Raw genomic sequence first — 17,054 nt, 5'->3', positions numbered from 1 at the left:
TGTCACTTACATCTTGTCTCTTGGTCACAATGTTTTTGAAGACACTCTCATCAATCCTAGCATTGTTTCTCTGTTGTTCAAGTTTAAGCCCAAAAAGGGTTCTGGTCTCCACATTGTGAGGTTCAAACGCAGGATCCATCTGGGAAAAAGAACAAGCAAACAAATGAACCCCTAGAGTTCACTCAATAACCCTTGCTGCAGATTAAGAGGTTGAATGGGCTGGAAGTGTACAATCTGAGGATCTTACCTGTATGCAAGCAAGCTCATACCTGTATGCATAACATGATAATAGTTAAGTATAACCCTCTGGCTGCCACTAAAAATACAAAATGGCAGCTTGATAACATTGAGAAAAGTAGTAAGTCTTTCTTAATTTGGCCTATTCTTGAGAGCAATTTCAACCTTCAAATAGGTAAAGTTTCATTTTCCTCTGAATTTAGTTTTTTTCAATGATCCAAGTTGGTCCAAGTTGATCAAACCCAGAAAAGAGGTCTTGAGTTGATCCGGTCTGACTTTTGTACCAGCCTTTATTTTAAAGCAAAAATGGGACTGCCATCATCCTATGTGAGATCTAGCTAGAACTATCTGTATGATATTTCGCTTTTCACTGCAGAAGTGATATTGATTCACTTCAAAGGAAAGCCAGAAACAGGAACCAGTCTACCGACTGGCCCATTCATTGTAGATTCCTTACATATAATTGGCCTGCAGTCTTGAAAGTCAAGCTTGTGTTGGTCTAAATTTAAATTTAAGTAAAACTTTTGGAAGTTCTGTGTAAGCTTTGTTGCTTGGGCATCATTTGAAAACATGGAATAATGTTTCGTTTGTACCCTGATGATTTCGTTCAACTCCACTACTCCTGAGTTGGTTACTACTTCAAGGTTAATGGTATTAATTTTTAAGCTGTATTTGCTGTATTTGTAATTGAAAGCAAAAAATGATTACATACTAAGGATGGCTGCCCAATCTTATTAGCCCACCGAGGTTATTTTGGGGAGCCATGCACTCTTTTTATTTTCATTTATTTTTTGTTCTTCTAATTTCTAATTTCTAGTTGAGTACAAATAAAGTTGTTGTTGTTCTTGTTGTTGTTACACAAAAAAAGGTTACAGGGATTTGTTAAAAATGTCCGTGACTGGAAGTCCTCCAACAAGTTAAAGCTGAACTCTGATAAGACTGAGTTACTATTGACAGCATTACAATTTTGTCCCAAGCCCCAAATTTTACCGCTAAAGGAATCTTGGCTAAAAAAACAGTTTTCTTCCACATCGCAAGTTGGTGTTTGTGCAAAATTGTTTCAGTGATTTGAAGTGAACAATGCTTTGCCTGTTTTGAATGCTGGGCATTTTGCCTCTGCAAAACCCTTTCTGACATCTTTCAAGCTATCTAAGAAACTTCTTTGTCCTCTAATATTGCCTTGTCCTTTGTGTAAGTCCCTTCAAAAGACAACATTGCAGATGCTTCATCTAGGACCCTCTCTTCAATTGATTGCATATGCTTTCTCTTTGCATTTGGAGGAAATTGAAAGTACGTTGGGTCCCTCACTCAGCTGATTTAAAGGCCCTAGATTGTAATGCCCCTGTTTATGCCCAGGGACTCTGCCCTTGTCCTACTCTTTGCCTACCCAGGATTCTGCCAGAATTAATGTCTTCACCCAAACTCCTCTTTCCCTGGATAATGCTTATGTTTAGCCTTGGTTGGAATTGTAGTTCTTTTTTAGCCTCTCAACCTTACCTTTTTTTTCAATAATTTTAATTTACAAAACACAATTACTACATACATAGCTTACAATGTAGGTCTCATTACAATACTCTACTTACAGAGCAACACTTTTGTTACTTACAATATGAGTTAGTTACGCTGGCAATACAATACTGAATACATTACTTGCACAAAAATACACCGTTACTTACAATATGGGTCACTTACACTATTAACAATACAATACTCTACTTACAATAAGTCCTTACATTACTTGCTGAACATATAGTTACTTACAGTACTTACAATATGTTATACAAAGTAGCTAGATTACTCACAGTACAATATTCCAGTTGAAATAAAATTCTATCATGTCCTACAAATATGATCAAAAGAATGATGTCCTTACTGCCTAAAAAATATTATTTACAGCTGATAATAAAAGTTATCGTATTAGAAATACATTGCAGGTTGTATAATACTATTTTTCCATTATTTTTTCATTTTTATTTCTTTTTTGGGGGGGTAGGAAATGCCATATATTGACTCTGAGGAGGGGTGCGTACTTCTCAATAAAACATTTAATTAAGACAAATTTTCAAGATAGTATTCAATGAGTAGCTTACTGATAAACTCCTGAATGGAGATGGTCAGACTGTTTGACTTGCTTGAATAAACATAATGGCATGCATTCACTTGGTTGAACCAGTTCAAGACTTTTTGCGTAAACAATTTGGCAAACAAATATCTTTAAAAACACAACATAGCTTTTAAATTTTTGGAACATGTTTCGATGTTTCAAACATCATCATCAGCAGTTATAAACATGTAGATAAAGTTTACAAAATGATCAGTATATATAACTACTACTATACAATGAAATTTTATAAATTCAAATAATTATTCGTTAACTGCCAACTAAGTCATATTTAAACTAATCAATTAAATTAAAGGAACAAACAAAAGCAAAGTGCAAAATATCAACTGTAAAGTACAGCAGATAAATTTAGAAATGTAATGATAAACTAATAAGGTCGCCTTGTTTGTCAATTTCAGGTTTCAACTGTTCAATATACTCTCCCTTATTTTAATTTGAGAATATGTGTTGCCACGATCTAGAATTTTAAAACTAGGAACATCACACTTATCTTGACAATTCTTAGCTGCATTAAGATGTTTAAAAACATGGAAATTCTTGTCCCAAAAAAGATGCTCATTACTATTTAAATGAAAATTAACATTCCAATTAACATTAGGTAAACGTACATAATTTTCAATAAAAGAGTGCTCTAATTGAATCTTTATCTCTGCAGTATAGACATTCATCGTCTGCCTTAATACCAAATCTGAATAGTTCTTCCTTGGTCACTATCGTTCTATGGATTAATTTAAATTGAAACTCTTTTAGTTTACTTTCCTTACAAATGTTTTTCAGTGATTTAAAGATCTAAGTCCATTCATTTTTCTTCAATGGAAGTTTTTTGCTCCAACGTCTAGGGCCCGTTTGTTCTTCAGTGTGAATCTTGATGTTCAGCAAAATTGTAAAAGTCCCTTGACTTAATCTTATACAGATTAATTTGGGTTGATTTGTTCAGGAAAAAGATATCATTTCGGGTAAAGAATGATTTGTTGATGGTGTTGGAGCATTTGGCTAGAGACCATAAGCATTTCGGAATAGTGCTAAAAACTTGATAATAATGTAAAAAGTTGGATTCACAGGAATAGTTATCTTGGAACCCGTGGAATGTTAAAAACACAGGCATGCAAGGCATGCAAGAGTTATTTTTTTGTGTGAAGTGTCAGAGATAGGAGCATTCATGGAGCTGTTTACAGTAACGATTTGGTTAATTTGACAAGTTTTTTTGGTTGCGATGTACAGCATGAAACAAACTGGGAATTTATGATGTACATGCGATGTTGCATCAGTCATGGTAAGATAGCTAAATAGCAAGCCATACAATGCTTGACTGAACAAACTACAGTAGTCTGAAATGTCTCCAGATTAATGTAGATACCATCTTATTTTCTAACAGGCAATTTGATTCATTCTTTGATACAACCCGCACTGTGATTGGTGTGACATGAGCACATGCATAACTCCCTCACTCACCGATCACATAACCCTTCCAACCCCCAAGAGGAATTTTTGCTGAAAAATACTCAAGTTAATTTAGAGACTTTTTTAACCGTGCGGCCATGGGCCAAGCGCGGTTCATGGTTTACCCGTGGTTTTTTTTTTGTAGATTTGTCGGCGACCAGACCCAAGCTTCCATTCGGCCAAATTTTGAGTCACGCAACCTGTGATGTTTGCTCGCCAGAAGCTGTTGAAACATTAATAAATCTCATCTCTGATACTGACTTTCGCGGGAAAAAATTAAAAACCCAGCGCTCATCAAAAATTATATTTTTTCACCAGAAATTTAGCTCAGAACATATACATATTTATATTCGTTTGAATCGTTGATGAAATGACCTTTTCCGGATATTTTTTCCTTCGGGGTCAACAAAACCCTCCGATTACAAAATCATGCCGAACCCATACGTTGCAAAAAAATCTCTTCAAAACCCTGATTTCGAAGCGATATATCACTTTAGCGTTAATAGCTACCACACATCGGCAGACAGTAAATCTATTCCTTAACAATCCAGCTTTATCATGTTAAAATTTCAGCGAAATCAAACACAACCAGAATTAATTAGAATTTTTTTGTGACCTCACTCCCCAGACTTGACCTAACAAAGGAAGCAACGGTCGCCCATAGCAACCGAAAAATACAAACATAACAAAGCCGACATTCCGGCCAAAAAACTCCAGAATTATTGCCTGAGAGCTTAAACTTGAATGGGAACATCTTTTTCGAACTTTTTTCAACTGATTTAGATGAAAGACTGGCCTCAGCGGGCTACAAAAAAGACCAAGAGAAAAAACAGAACAAGACAGCAGAACAAGCCAATATTTCATCGCGTGGCTTTTGGGACGAAAACGAAAATACAGCTTACTTCTGGATAAATTCAGCCTTAGAAGCCAGTTACTGGTCCCAAATTACTTTCTGTATCCTTGCAAATGTCCTGACTTCCATCTCTGAAAGATTTTGCCCCAATTTTGAGCAAATGAACATTTCGCCAACGGCGACCACCATTGTGGTGGCTTGCATACTAAATTAGCTAACTTGCCAAAATTTTCCCGAGGGGGGGATATGACGAAAAGAGCTGAAAAATGGGCTGTAATTGGCTAATGATGAGATCATCCCACTGTCCAAATTTGGTGAGAATCGAAAGTAACGCCAATTTTCTGTCACATTTTCAATCTGTGGTCACTGGAGTGACCAAAATCAATACGTCGGTCAGGATAGAGTTTTATTATTAAATTATATGACTTGTGTGACTACTTTGCTAGCCCTTTAGTCGTGGAAAACACCAATTAAATTTAATCATGACTTTTAAGAAAGAAAGCTGTTGTTAATAGTGTTATTATCGTGTCGTTCATATCGTTCATGCCCCTACATATCCCAAAGAAAGTTCTAGATTAAGACCATTACGTCATCGGAGATTTGTCAACGGCTACCACTGATGGTGCAATAACACAGTTTGTGTTGATCAAGTGATGTGATGTCTACAGTAAGAAAAGAATCATTAATGACTGATTTGGAATGTGCACTGCGTTCCGACGGTAGTGCTAAGCAAACAGTTAAATTCTAAAAGTGTGGTTATAAGATCTAACAGATCTTCTTGTCGCATTTTATGTGAGTCATAAGTTTACCCTTTTTACACAACATAACACAACACAACTTCACCGAAAATAAAAAGAAAGAGAAAAAAACCTCTGACATGTTGAAAGTCTGATTTAATTAAATTGCACTTTAACTTGGTGCCGTGCAGTCTTAAAAGAACATTTGAACAGTTTTCATACTTTTTACCTTTAAAAATATCAGACTGAAATGAATGTCATCAAATAAAACTATTAAACTGCTACTGCAGAGACGTAAAAACCATCCAGAAATGAAAGTTTTTTTGGTTTAATATCCTGGGAACAATAGCCGATAACTTGTCAGCTCTGACTGAATTTCCTTAATATAAAGAACAAAAGTGTTAAGTTACCATTTGTTACTAAAGATAGCAAACATCTCGTGGGAAAGAGTGGTGACGATTTGTCTGCTTTTATTGAATTTACTCCCTTGTGAAAAACAAGAGAGTCAAATTACACTTTAACTAAAAAACAAAAATATCTCATTATATTTGCATGCAACAAGAACAAAACAATCCATACCCGCACTTACTATTGTAAACGTTAGAACTGTTTCATCTCATCCCCTCTAAAACATGTCCTAAGAACTAGAGGTGATGATTTGTGACCCCTAATTGAATTGACTCCTCATGAAAAACAAAAGTATCAAGTTACCTTTGTAACTGAAAATGAAAATATCCCGTTCCATTTGCATACTACTAACTCACGAACTGTTTCAAACCTCAAGGCTCATCTCGTTCATTTAACTAAAATCCTCAGCCATACCCACAGAAAATGTTGAAGTAAACCCAATATATGAATACTTCCTCCTCTTTTACAGAAAAATAAATATGGCTGTTCTGAACTCTATTGGGATCAAATTTTCTCACATACCATTTACCTTTACAACAAGAAATTTGATTGGCTGTTTACAGTAGGTCCAATCTGATTGGTGTGACATACATACATCTCTAACTCACTCACTCACTCACTACATTACAACATTACAAGTCTTCCTCGCGATATAGAGTGGAGCAAACGCGATTATCAAGCCAAGATGATGGCACAAATACAAGAACATGCAGATAATACATGTGGCGCCACGAACAAGAAGGCAGACAAGATAGGAAGCATAACAATTTCCTTTTATTTGACAACATGCTGTATTCTAATCCAAGGAAACCAGTGCGGTGAATGGTGTCGAGAAGTGTTTCCATGCATAAAGCCTCCCAAGTACTCCACCTGGTCATCAGGACCACAGAGTTTTTGAAACACTGAAATCTTCAATAGAAAAGGTTATTGAGGAAAATATTACAATCAAGGAGACATTGCACAGCATGACATTAAAGCTCCAAGATTTTGATCACGTCCATGATCGCATGAAATCTTTAACAGCTGAACTCAACAGTTACAAAATCGAAGTTGAAAGCTGTCAGGAGAACATTAAAAGAGAACAAACACTGTGTAAATCTTTGGAAGATCAGTTGCAACATCAGGTAAATCAGTATCAGGAGTTAAAGAAGAAAATGACAGAAGACATGGTGCAAGTGTATGCACATGTTCGGGAATCGGAAGAAAACCTCGAGAAAGTCAAGAGCAAAAATTACAAGCTTCGCCAAAACAACAGCACGCTATTAAAGGAAAATGAAGCTATCCTGCAACGTGTCGAGGATTTAGAAAAAGAAACGAATGTTATACAAGAAAATTTATTTGAAGGCGAGCTTGTAACTCAAGGCAATATTCAAAATCCAGACCGGAAATCACAGTATTCGTAGCCACCACAAGAAGACGCAAATATTCAAACTACAGGCCAAAATGAACAAACAAAGAAAGTTTTTAGAGACGTTAAGCTTGTTGGAGATACGATCATCTTTGGTGATTCAAACACTCGAGGTCTAAATAGAAGAAGGTTAGCCATGGGCATTGGATCTCTTAGTGGCGCGACACTTGATTCAGTCATTGCGTACATCAACAACGAGCCCACACCAAATGAAGCTGTCAAACGCGTCATCTACCATTTAGGCACAAACAACATTAGAGATAACACAACCGATGAAATTAAAACCAAACTTAACACCTTAAAGATCAAGTCTGCAGATAAATTTCCAAACGCCAAAATATGCTTCTGTGAAATTCCTCCCAACCACCATGCACCCAGTCCGAGAATAACTGAAGTTAATGAATACATAAAGTCGATGGATACAGTATTCCTCGAGGTAGACGCGAAAGACCCCGGTTTCTTCACACGAGACGGAATCCATTACAACAAACAAGGCCTTGGATGTCTGGCTCTATGAAAAAATGGGCAAGAGAAAATGGACACTCATTCGACGCCACTTCAGACCACTCAAAACAGCGCCGTTTTCAGGAAAAGCCATTCCTGTGGAACCAACAGAACTGCAGAAAAAAACGAAATTCACAGTGGAGGAACGCAGGTCCAGCGCAACAGTTAATCAACTTACTGCTGACAAGCCTTGGCAAACGTTAAGCAGCTGTAAGCCTTATCATGACACTGAGACACTTTTGTGAGACATATTTAGTTTTATATTTCCCCGATAATCAGTAAGTACTATATTTCCTTATTAGTATTATCAAAGCTTACATTTATTTTTTCCGGGTTTTGTTGATCGTATAAATAAATATATATATATTTTCTTTCTTTCAAATGAACTCTTCATGGTTAAATCAAAATAATGTTTTCAATATAATTTCATGGAATATTCAAGGACTCAAAACCAGGCTAAAACCAACCAATCAAACCATTTCAAATACAAAATTAAATATCAAATCAATTAAATCTAATCTATCAAAATTCTATATTATTTGCTTACAAGAAACAAGGGCAAAAGATGAGTCATTAATGTTTCAGGATTACATAGTCCACTCGACTGTACGGAGCACGAAAAGTAAACGAGGTCAAGGCGGAGTATCTGTCTTGATAAAGAATAAACATTCAGACCTTGTTTTTCATATAAAGAGTGCCTCTCCAAACATAATTTGGTGTCACCTAAAACGACAGCTTTTTGATATAAATTCAGACATTTATCTCGCGGCGGTTTATTTACCCCCCCTTCAGTCTCAGCGAAAAGCAGGTGAGGACGTCCTAAGCGTTTTAGAACAAGAAACACACAAGTATTCCAAACAAGGTAAAATCATTTTGCTTGGTGATTTAAATGCTAGGACTGGAACTTTAAATGACTTTATTGAAAATGATTGTTGCAATTTCCTGCCAGATGATGATGCATATAATCTCAATAAAAATTGGCCAAAACAAAACAACGGAGATTATACCGTTAACAAACTAGGAGGCGAAGTATTACGATTATGTATAGGAAACAAATTGAAAATATTGAACGGTAGAGCTACAAGTGATCTAGACCGCAAGCTAACATCATATCAATCCAATGGAGCAAGCAGTGTTGATTACGGAATAGTCAGTGAAGATCTTCAAAACACAGTGCTAGGATTTCAAATACAGCATTTGACACCTTATTCTGATCACTGTCCAATCGTTCTCAAATTAGCCTCCAGTAATCGTGATATCATGAACTACAACGCCTCAAAAAATACTCAAAGAAAGGGGGCGCTTCCACAAAACAGCTTCACCAAGTTTCTTTGGAAGTCAGAATGCAAAGATAAATTCATAAGTGCATTATCGAGTATTGATATTCAAGACAGGCTTCAATCCTTTAATGCAGCACACCACAGCTCAATAGATGATGAGATTTCACAGTTCAATCAAATACTAAAATCAGTTGCAAAACTAAGCCTGGAGACATCATGTAAAACGCGAAAATGTACGATGAAACACAAACCACGGTACGATAATACTTGCAGACAACTAAAGAAAAAGCTGTAGAAACTGGCGAAGGAAATAAATTCCACAGCTCCTCAATCACTGCAACAAGAATACTTTACCCTCAAAAAGAAATACAAAACGCTAGTAAAAAAGATGTACAAAACATATAAAAATCAACTTTTAAATGAAATAAACAATTTGAATTCCAACCGAAGCGGCAAATTCTGGAAACTAATAAACAAAATTCGTAAAAATGAGACGGTCTAAGAAAGTTGCGATACTTCATCAGAAGATTGGATAAAACATTTTCAAAACCTTTTATATGATGAATCGCAAGAAATGAATGCAAACGTCATATTTCCAAACAATCCTGACCAAACAACAACTATGACCGATGAAATTTTAGACACGCCTATCATTGCAAAAGAAATTCATGATCAAATATCTAAACTCAAAAATAAAAAGGCATCTGGTACGGACACCACCCTGAATGAAATGATCAAACATGGGCGGTATTATCTCATGCCTTCTCTAGAAAGAATATTCAACGACATCATTGAAAATGGCACCTTCCCAACTGAATGGAACATTGGTGTTATAAAACCAATATACAAACAAAAAGGCGATAAGAAATCTCCAGCCAATTATAGAGGAATTACTTTAACCAGCTGCTTAGGGAAACTATTCTCATCAATTTTGCAAAAAAGATTGAGTAAGTTCATTGAGCAACATAATGTTCTAAATCCAGAACAATTTGGATTTAGACCAAACTCTAGAACCACGGATAGTTTATTCATTTTCGAGCAATTACTCCATAAATACATCAAACATCACAAGAAACTTTATGTTGGTTTCACTGACTACGAGAAAGCCTTCGATAGCGTATGGCAATCCGGTATGATCCATAAATCACACAAATATGGAATTCAAGGAAAATTCTTGAATGTTATTAAGTCTATGTATTCGTCAATTAGGAGTTGTGTTAAAATTAATCAAAACACGCTTACCGAACTTTTTTCATGCAACAAAGGGATAAGACAAGGTGATGGCCTAAGTCCAGTTTTATTTTCGTTATTTATGAATGATCTACCGCAATATTTTAAACAGAACAAATCTCCAGGTGTGATGTTAGGGAATCACTCTATAAACTACTTAATGTATGCAGATGATTTATTAGTAATCAGTCCTTCTCCGGAAGGGCTGTAACAATCGCTCAATGTAATTCATCAGCACGCTCAGCAATGGACGCTCAAAGTCAACACTAAAAAGTCGAACATAATCATATTTAGTGGTAACGGGCAAAACAAAAACAATACAAATTTCAAATACAATAATGAAACTTTACAAATTGTCGATAAACAAACATATTTAGGTGTAGAAATGACTTCATCCGGTCGTTACACCTATGCAAGAGAAATTCTCAGCAAAAAAGCAACAAAAGTTCTCTCGATAATAAAAAGATCCTTTTCTAACTCAGATTCAGCAACTATTGCGATTAAGAACAAACTTTTCAATGCCCTTGTTAAACCCGTGTTACTTTATGCATGTGAAATTTGGGGACCAGAACTATTGTCATACAGAACGCATTTTGATAAAAGCACAATTGAACAAGTCCACATTAAGTTCTGTAAACAAACACTAAACATCCCATGGTATACAGAAAATATTGCCTGCAGGGCAGAGCTTGAGAGGAACCCTTCAAGCATTGATATAAAAGCCTCAATCTTTAGTTATTGGCAAAGATTGAAGCATTCTTGTAGCAACGTTTTGTTACGTGAAGCATTTCAATATGCAACAACTTCTACACCTTTCTTTGATGTTACAATTAATGAAGAGATCATTAGGGGGTATCAAGTAACAGAATCAACAGAACCAGTAACACGGCAACACATCAAGAATGGTCAATTAAAAATAAACAAAAATCTTAGAAATCAGTATTCACAAAACTGGCTTGAGACTAAGAACAGTTCATCAACAACTTCAAGGGAAACATTTTCGCACAAGGAAGTTAAAAAGAGTTATCAATTTGAAAATTACCTTTGTGATTCGTTTTTTCTAAAAATCATGAGTGTAAGACTAATAAGGGTTTGGCACGATTATGTGTTTCTAACATCGGACTAAAAGCTACGCTATTCGTTCGTTAGAAGTCCTTAGATGTAAACCGTTAGACAACCATTAAACCTCTTTAGATGTAGACCATTAGACAACCATTAAACGGCTCCAGTCATCTGTTAGAACAAATTGCGCAACCATTAGAACGGTTTCTTCATCCGTTAGGCATACTTAGTTAGCCGTTAGAACGTTAGGAGAGAGCATTAGAACACTTTGATCATCTGTTAGGCACACTTAGATAACCGTTAGACCGTTAGGACAAAACGTTAGAATGCTGTGATTACTGTTAACTATCCGTCCATTAGCGCCCGTTTAACGGATAAGCGTTAAGGTACGTTTTCCCGTTCACAGTCACAATTGACAGAGGTGATTATTATGTGCAAAAAAACTCTCGAGTCACGGTACACTGCCAAATTTAATGAAGTGAACAATAATTCTAGACCACTACCAAGACAGTATGTTATTCTTTTAAATAAGTCTCTTTTCCTTATCCAAATTCCTGTTTGTTATCACCACATTAATTATGCATTTTTATTCTTTTATTTTTTCACACTTTTTCTGGAAATATTCGTTCATTCACGTCTTTTTGATCATTCGTCAAAGGCTGTAGGTCGGCAGCCAAAAGCTCCTTTAAACCTAAATTTTCAACCAGAGAATTGTTTTGATATGTTTAACCCTGGTTGCTCGGCCATTTTCGTAATGTTAACTGCTGGAAGGTGCTGGAGACTTTTGCCAGCCACCTTAAGTTAACAAGTTGATGGTTTTTCACTTTATAATAGATGAACTATACCTCAAGAATACAGTATTTCCCTCCTTTTTTCTTTTTCAAAACCTCTAGTGCACTTGGATCAAAACCTGGAGCAATGATACCATCTGAAACCTAAAAGAGATTGCAAATCAATTATTTTGTATGCAAAAAATATTCGGTCCTGAAAATAACTGGGCTTGTATAAAAAAGACTTGGTACTGGGAAAAGAAAATGAAACCATTCATGTTAAATTCAGTATTCTCTTTTGGAACCACCACTTTGGTCAGTTGAAAGGACTGTCAAATAAAAAGCAGCATGTAGTACCTGCATATCAGCTTTGTAATGGGGAGGCAAATTTTTACACGCTTTACAATTAATGCTGCCCTTCTTTACCGTTGTTTTTAAGCAATGTTCAGCGCTATCTGCATTTTGGGAAAGATAGAGTGTTACGGTAGACAATAATTTCACCAACATTATTTTTACTAGCTAAACTGAAGAAAATAATATGAAAAGTGTGGATGGTGGTCAATACTTTGCATGATTACATTTATTTAGGAAGCAAAGGAAACCTTTGAAGGTGCAAAAGGCTGTTACATGATGTTGTAATGGACATGTCATACCTTTTCAAAAGACATGTTTCTTTCCCATAGTTTCTTTTTAAGCCCTAATTTTTTAGATCAATTACTCAACAAACATATGCTTATTCAACAGTAAGATGCACAAACAGTCCTCCACTGTAATTAAAAATTGTCCCTTATAAAATCAAAGTGGCTATGAGCCACTCAACTTGGAAAATGGATCGTCTGTAAACAGTGAAAATTATGATGCCACTGACTTGAGGTTTTAATCCGTAGGTTAAGTTTAAGTTAACGTTTAAGTCTACTGGCAAAACGCGACATTAAGAGAACACACAAGGAGATGTTATACCACTGAAAACATTCATTAAGTTATTGGTGATCCTTGTCCAAGACAATTACAAGTATATGGCTTCTTGTCCGATCAGAAAAGCCAGTATAATTGGATTCTAATTTTCATTCCTATTTTTTTCATTCGTCACCTTTTGAGAGATCTTAACAATAACAATAACAATAACAATAACAATAACAATAACAATAACAATAACAATAACAATAACAATAACAATAACAATAACAATAACAATAACAATAACAATAACAATAGCAATAACAACAATAGCAATAGCAATAGCAGTAGCAATAGCAATAGCAATAACAACAATAGCAATAGCAGTAGCAATAGCAATAACAATAGCAATAGCAATAGCAATAACAACAATAGCAATAGCAATAGCAATAGCAATAACAATAGCAATAGCAATAGCAATAACAACAATAGCAATAGCAATAGCTATAGCAATAGCTATAGCAATAGCAATAGCAATAGCAATAGCAATAGCAATAGCAATAGCAATAGCAATGGCAATAACAATAGAGCAGTTTTTAATTGAGTGTCATAAAACAAAAACCAAACCAATTTCTTACCAATTAGACTACTCAGCCAATCTCCAACCGTAGTAAAACCAAAACCAAAACCAAAACCAAAGTAATTGTCTAATTACTTTCGACACTCAAATGAAAACTGCTCTAACAATAACAATAACAATAGCAATAGCAATAGCAATAACAATAACAATCGCAATAGCAATAGCAATAGCAATAGCAATAGTAGTGACAATAACAATAACAATAACAATAACAATAACAATAACAATAACAAAGAAACATTATCAACACAGAGTCATAGTACCACACGGACAGCACTGCGTCTCGTCCGCTCAACAAAGTTAAACCCAGTTCGGTGGGGTTCCCACTTGGTGTCTAATGAAGCTCAAACAGCACCCGCATTAGTCTTCTTTAGGAGTTAAATTCAAATTTTCCAACGAGCATCCTAACCTTCTGATATTGGAGTTCCCCTCCAGGATTCCAAATTTCTAACAGGAAGTGACCCAATGAAGGAGTGAAGGAGTGATGGAGTGAAATCATCCCACCACTACAACTTAGAAAATTTTCCAAGTTGAAAACGACCAAAGGGACAATTTGTCCCTTCAAAACTCGAGGGAGAAATCCCAGAAGGAAGCACACAAGAAGAGATACAGTCCCGTACAGAAATCATAAGCTGAAACATAGGACGTCAAAGGAACTTTACCATGCTTTTCATGCTTAAAAAATTCTCCATCTGGCAAGCCATTACGAGTTGTTGAGTGGCTAGGCTACACATCTAGACAGTACCAAACTGCCCAGGAGAAACTTGACCAGAAATACAGAGGTGAAAAGCGACTTTTGCAACATAACCTTGAAGCCATTTTGCATGCGTCGCCTGTCAAGGAGACTTACTTAAAGGGCTAGGTCATGCAATTTTAGGCAATATCAGCACTAATCAAATGGTCATAGAATTAAATAAAATATCAAAAAAACGGCTCAAAACTATAGAAGATCTCAAACAAAACACAGGAAAGCCAAGAAGGGACATGGATGGACAAAACTGGAGAGGATTAAAATGGGTTGTATTTGGGTAAATTTGAAAAACGTCAGCCCCCCTTTTTACAAATTTATATCAGTTTATATCAAAATGTCATTTACACAGCTGGAAAATCATTCTCCGTTGTTATGTGGCCATGATTTTGCAAATGAAAGACTCTTGCTCTGCCAATTTGACGTTTAGAGCTCATAATTATTAACAAAATCAAACAAAATTACCTAAAACAGTGTGACCTAGCCCCTTTAAATGAGTTGGATATTTTTGTGGATCGTTTAACTCACGTTGTCGTTAAGCTTGAGGATAGCGACCAGCATTAAGAGCTAGCAGGAATATCTACACTCTACATTGCTGTCCAAGAAAAGTTACCAGAGTTTCTCCTTATTGCATACCAAGAGTGGTTGCACAGGAAGTCCAGAAGAGATGCACCGTCCATATTTTCAAAATGGTTGCAGAAGCAAGTTGTTTATTGTATGGACGTCAAAGAAGTGAAGGAGAGAACAACCAAAAAGAAAAAACATGATAATATAGAGTCAAAGAAACACAAGCCTGAGAAAGGAGCAGTTCACAATGTTACTAGAGAGCCTGCACCCAAGTGTGTTGTCTACCATGGACCTCACCAAGTAACCTCATGCAAAAACTGGGGTGAAACATCCATTGCGAATAGATGGGAAATTGTGAGAAAGAATGAACTTTGTTGTCATTGTTTAATATCAGGCCATCAAAGGAAGAATTGTCCAGAAAACAATTGCTGTGGTATCAACAATTGTAGAGGCACCCATCCCTTCTATCTGCCCTCTAGACGCTGACCTAATCCACCTGAATATATGAACACTGCAGCAGAAACACGAAGCACTTTTGGTGACCCTGAGTTTGCAGGGGAAGTTGTATTGCAGACAGTTCCCGTTTGGCTTATGGGCTCAGAAGGTCAAAGCGTCCTAGTCAACCATGGGTCAGATTCAACTTAAAGAATATGTCCGAGATGACATCGCAACAGCCCTTGGCCTATAGACTGATAATTCCTCTAAAAAGCGAGAAAGTATCACTGACAATGAAGAGCCTTGACACTGGCATGAGCATGGACACTCAATGAAATGTGTCAAGGCTTGTCTATCCCAGACTGGAATCAACACAAGGTCAAATGGGATCACCTTAAGAACATTCCATTTTCTAAAGCCCCTGGAAGGAAAACGAATGACACTCTGATTGGATCAGACCAACTTGAACATACACTAGCTTTAACAGCGTGTTAGGGGCCAATCAGAGCACCAGTAGTGAGGAAAACACCACTGGGGTGGACCTGTGTTGGACGTTTACCAGCCCTTTTTCTTTCAGCTAAAAGGACTACATACGCCAGAACCTTTTGAATCCAGACGTCATACAAGTCACATCTTGATGAGCAAATTATCAAGAGAAATGTGGGAGTTGGACTCTCTTGGAGTTAGAAGTTCAGACAACAATCAGTTGAACCAGGAGGAGATCTTAGCTGTGTCCAATGTTGAAAAGTCAAGACGATGGATCGAGGGCCATTACAAAGTAGTCATTCTGTGGGAGAAAGAGTTCTCATTATCTGACTGCAGAGAAGAAGCAGAGAGACGTTTGTTCTCTTTAAAAAAAAAACCTCCTGAAGAAGCCAAACCTATGAGAGCATTGGCCTCTGGGTTGAATTCAAGAGGTCCTGATGGGAAGATCAGAGTTGTGCGTGTTAGGACAGACAGAAGGATTACGTTCGGCCAATCACAAAGTTGTGTCCACTGGAATTAAGAGAAGTACAGAAGGAACAGAACACAGTCCGGTTTGAGGGGGACGAAGTTCCCATGAACATTCTTTAACACTAATGCCGTCCATTGGGACGTCAGAACAAAAGACTCAATTGTGAACTATTCTGTTTGAATGCATGCTTATATTTTCGCCTTCATTACTTAATATTCTATCGGTCATGTCAATCTCAGTTTTTGTTGAGTTGTAATGTAGAATTCAGACTCAAGTATTTTGTTTCATAGGTAAAATAGTAATTCATAAGATTTAGTATCGTCGAAACAATAATTATTGGATTAGCTAAAATTAAAGTAGATACCAAAACAATATGAATCTGGGGCTTAATTATCTCTCTTGCCAAATTGTGAATAAATTTAGCTAGCAAAGAGAGTAAAATAAATGTATTGTGTTACTGATCTTGTACACAATAGCTGCCACACTGCCATCAAGCAAAAAAAGATACCTGTCATATGTGTATACTCTTGAAGTCTAACAAATTATTACTTCTTATTGTGTTTCAAGTAATATATCAAAAACGAAAGACAGTGTTTGACCACATTTCCAAACACTGAGAGGAGAGTTGAAAATATGACGCATAACAGAGTATTTTTCACGAACTTCGCCGTGTTTGGAAATGTAGTCAAACATTGTCTCGAGTGCTTGATATATCTTCTCAATTGAAACTAAAACTAAGGAGAAAACAGAGAATTAAAACC

At 36.3% G+C, this 17,054-nt stretch overlaps 2 protein-coding genes across 2 annotated transcripts in view; one reads left to right on the top strand and one right to left on the bottom strand.

The window, feature by feature from the left end:
• Positions 1 to 9,894, top strand: part of LOC145487527 (uncharacterized) — a 572,009-nt gene extending 562,115 nt beyond the window's left edge. Inside the window, exon 2 of the mRNA XM_081466350.1 lies at positions 3,470 to 9,894. Within this exon, the coding sequence (XP_081322476.1) occupies positions 8,091 to 9,284 (1,194 nt within the window). The 5' untranslated portion in view covers positions 3,470 to 8,090 and the 3' untranslated portion in view covers positions 9,285 to 9,894. The remainder of the gene's footprint in view (positions 1 to 3,469) is intronic.
• The window catches only part of LOC145487512 (bifunctional purine biosynthesis protein ATIC-like), a 168,558-nt gene that overhangs the window by 76,934 nt on the left and 74,570 nt on the right, over positions 1 to 17,054 (bottom strand). Inside the window, exons 10-11 of the mRNA XM_081466330.1 lie at positions 12,127 to 12,216; positions 11 to 139 (exon numbers count right to left, since the gene is read on the bottom strand). Coding sequence (XP_081322456.1) covers positions 11 to 139; positions 12,127 to 12,216 — 219 coding nt within the window. The remainder of the gene's footprint in view (positions 1 to 10; positions 140 to 12,126; positions 12,217 to 17,054) is intronic.

Source organism: Orbicella franksi, chromosome 5, assembly GCF_964199315.1.
Source record: "Orbicella franksi chromosome 5, jaOrbFran1.1, whole genome shotgun sequence".
Lineage (NCBI taxonomy): Eukaryota > Metazoa > Cnidaria > Anthozoa > Scleractinia > Merulinidae > Orbicella > Orbicella franksi.
The sequence above is the reverse complement of the archived record's forward strand: the minus strand, read 5'-3'. Positions and strand labels throughout refer to the sequence as shown.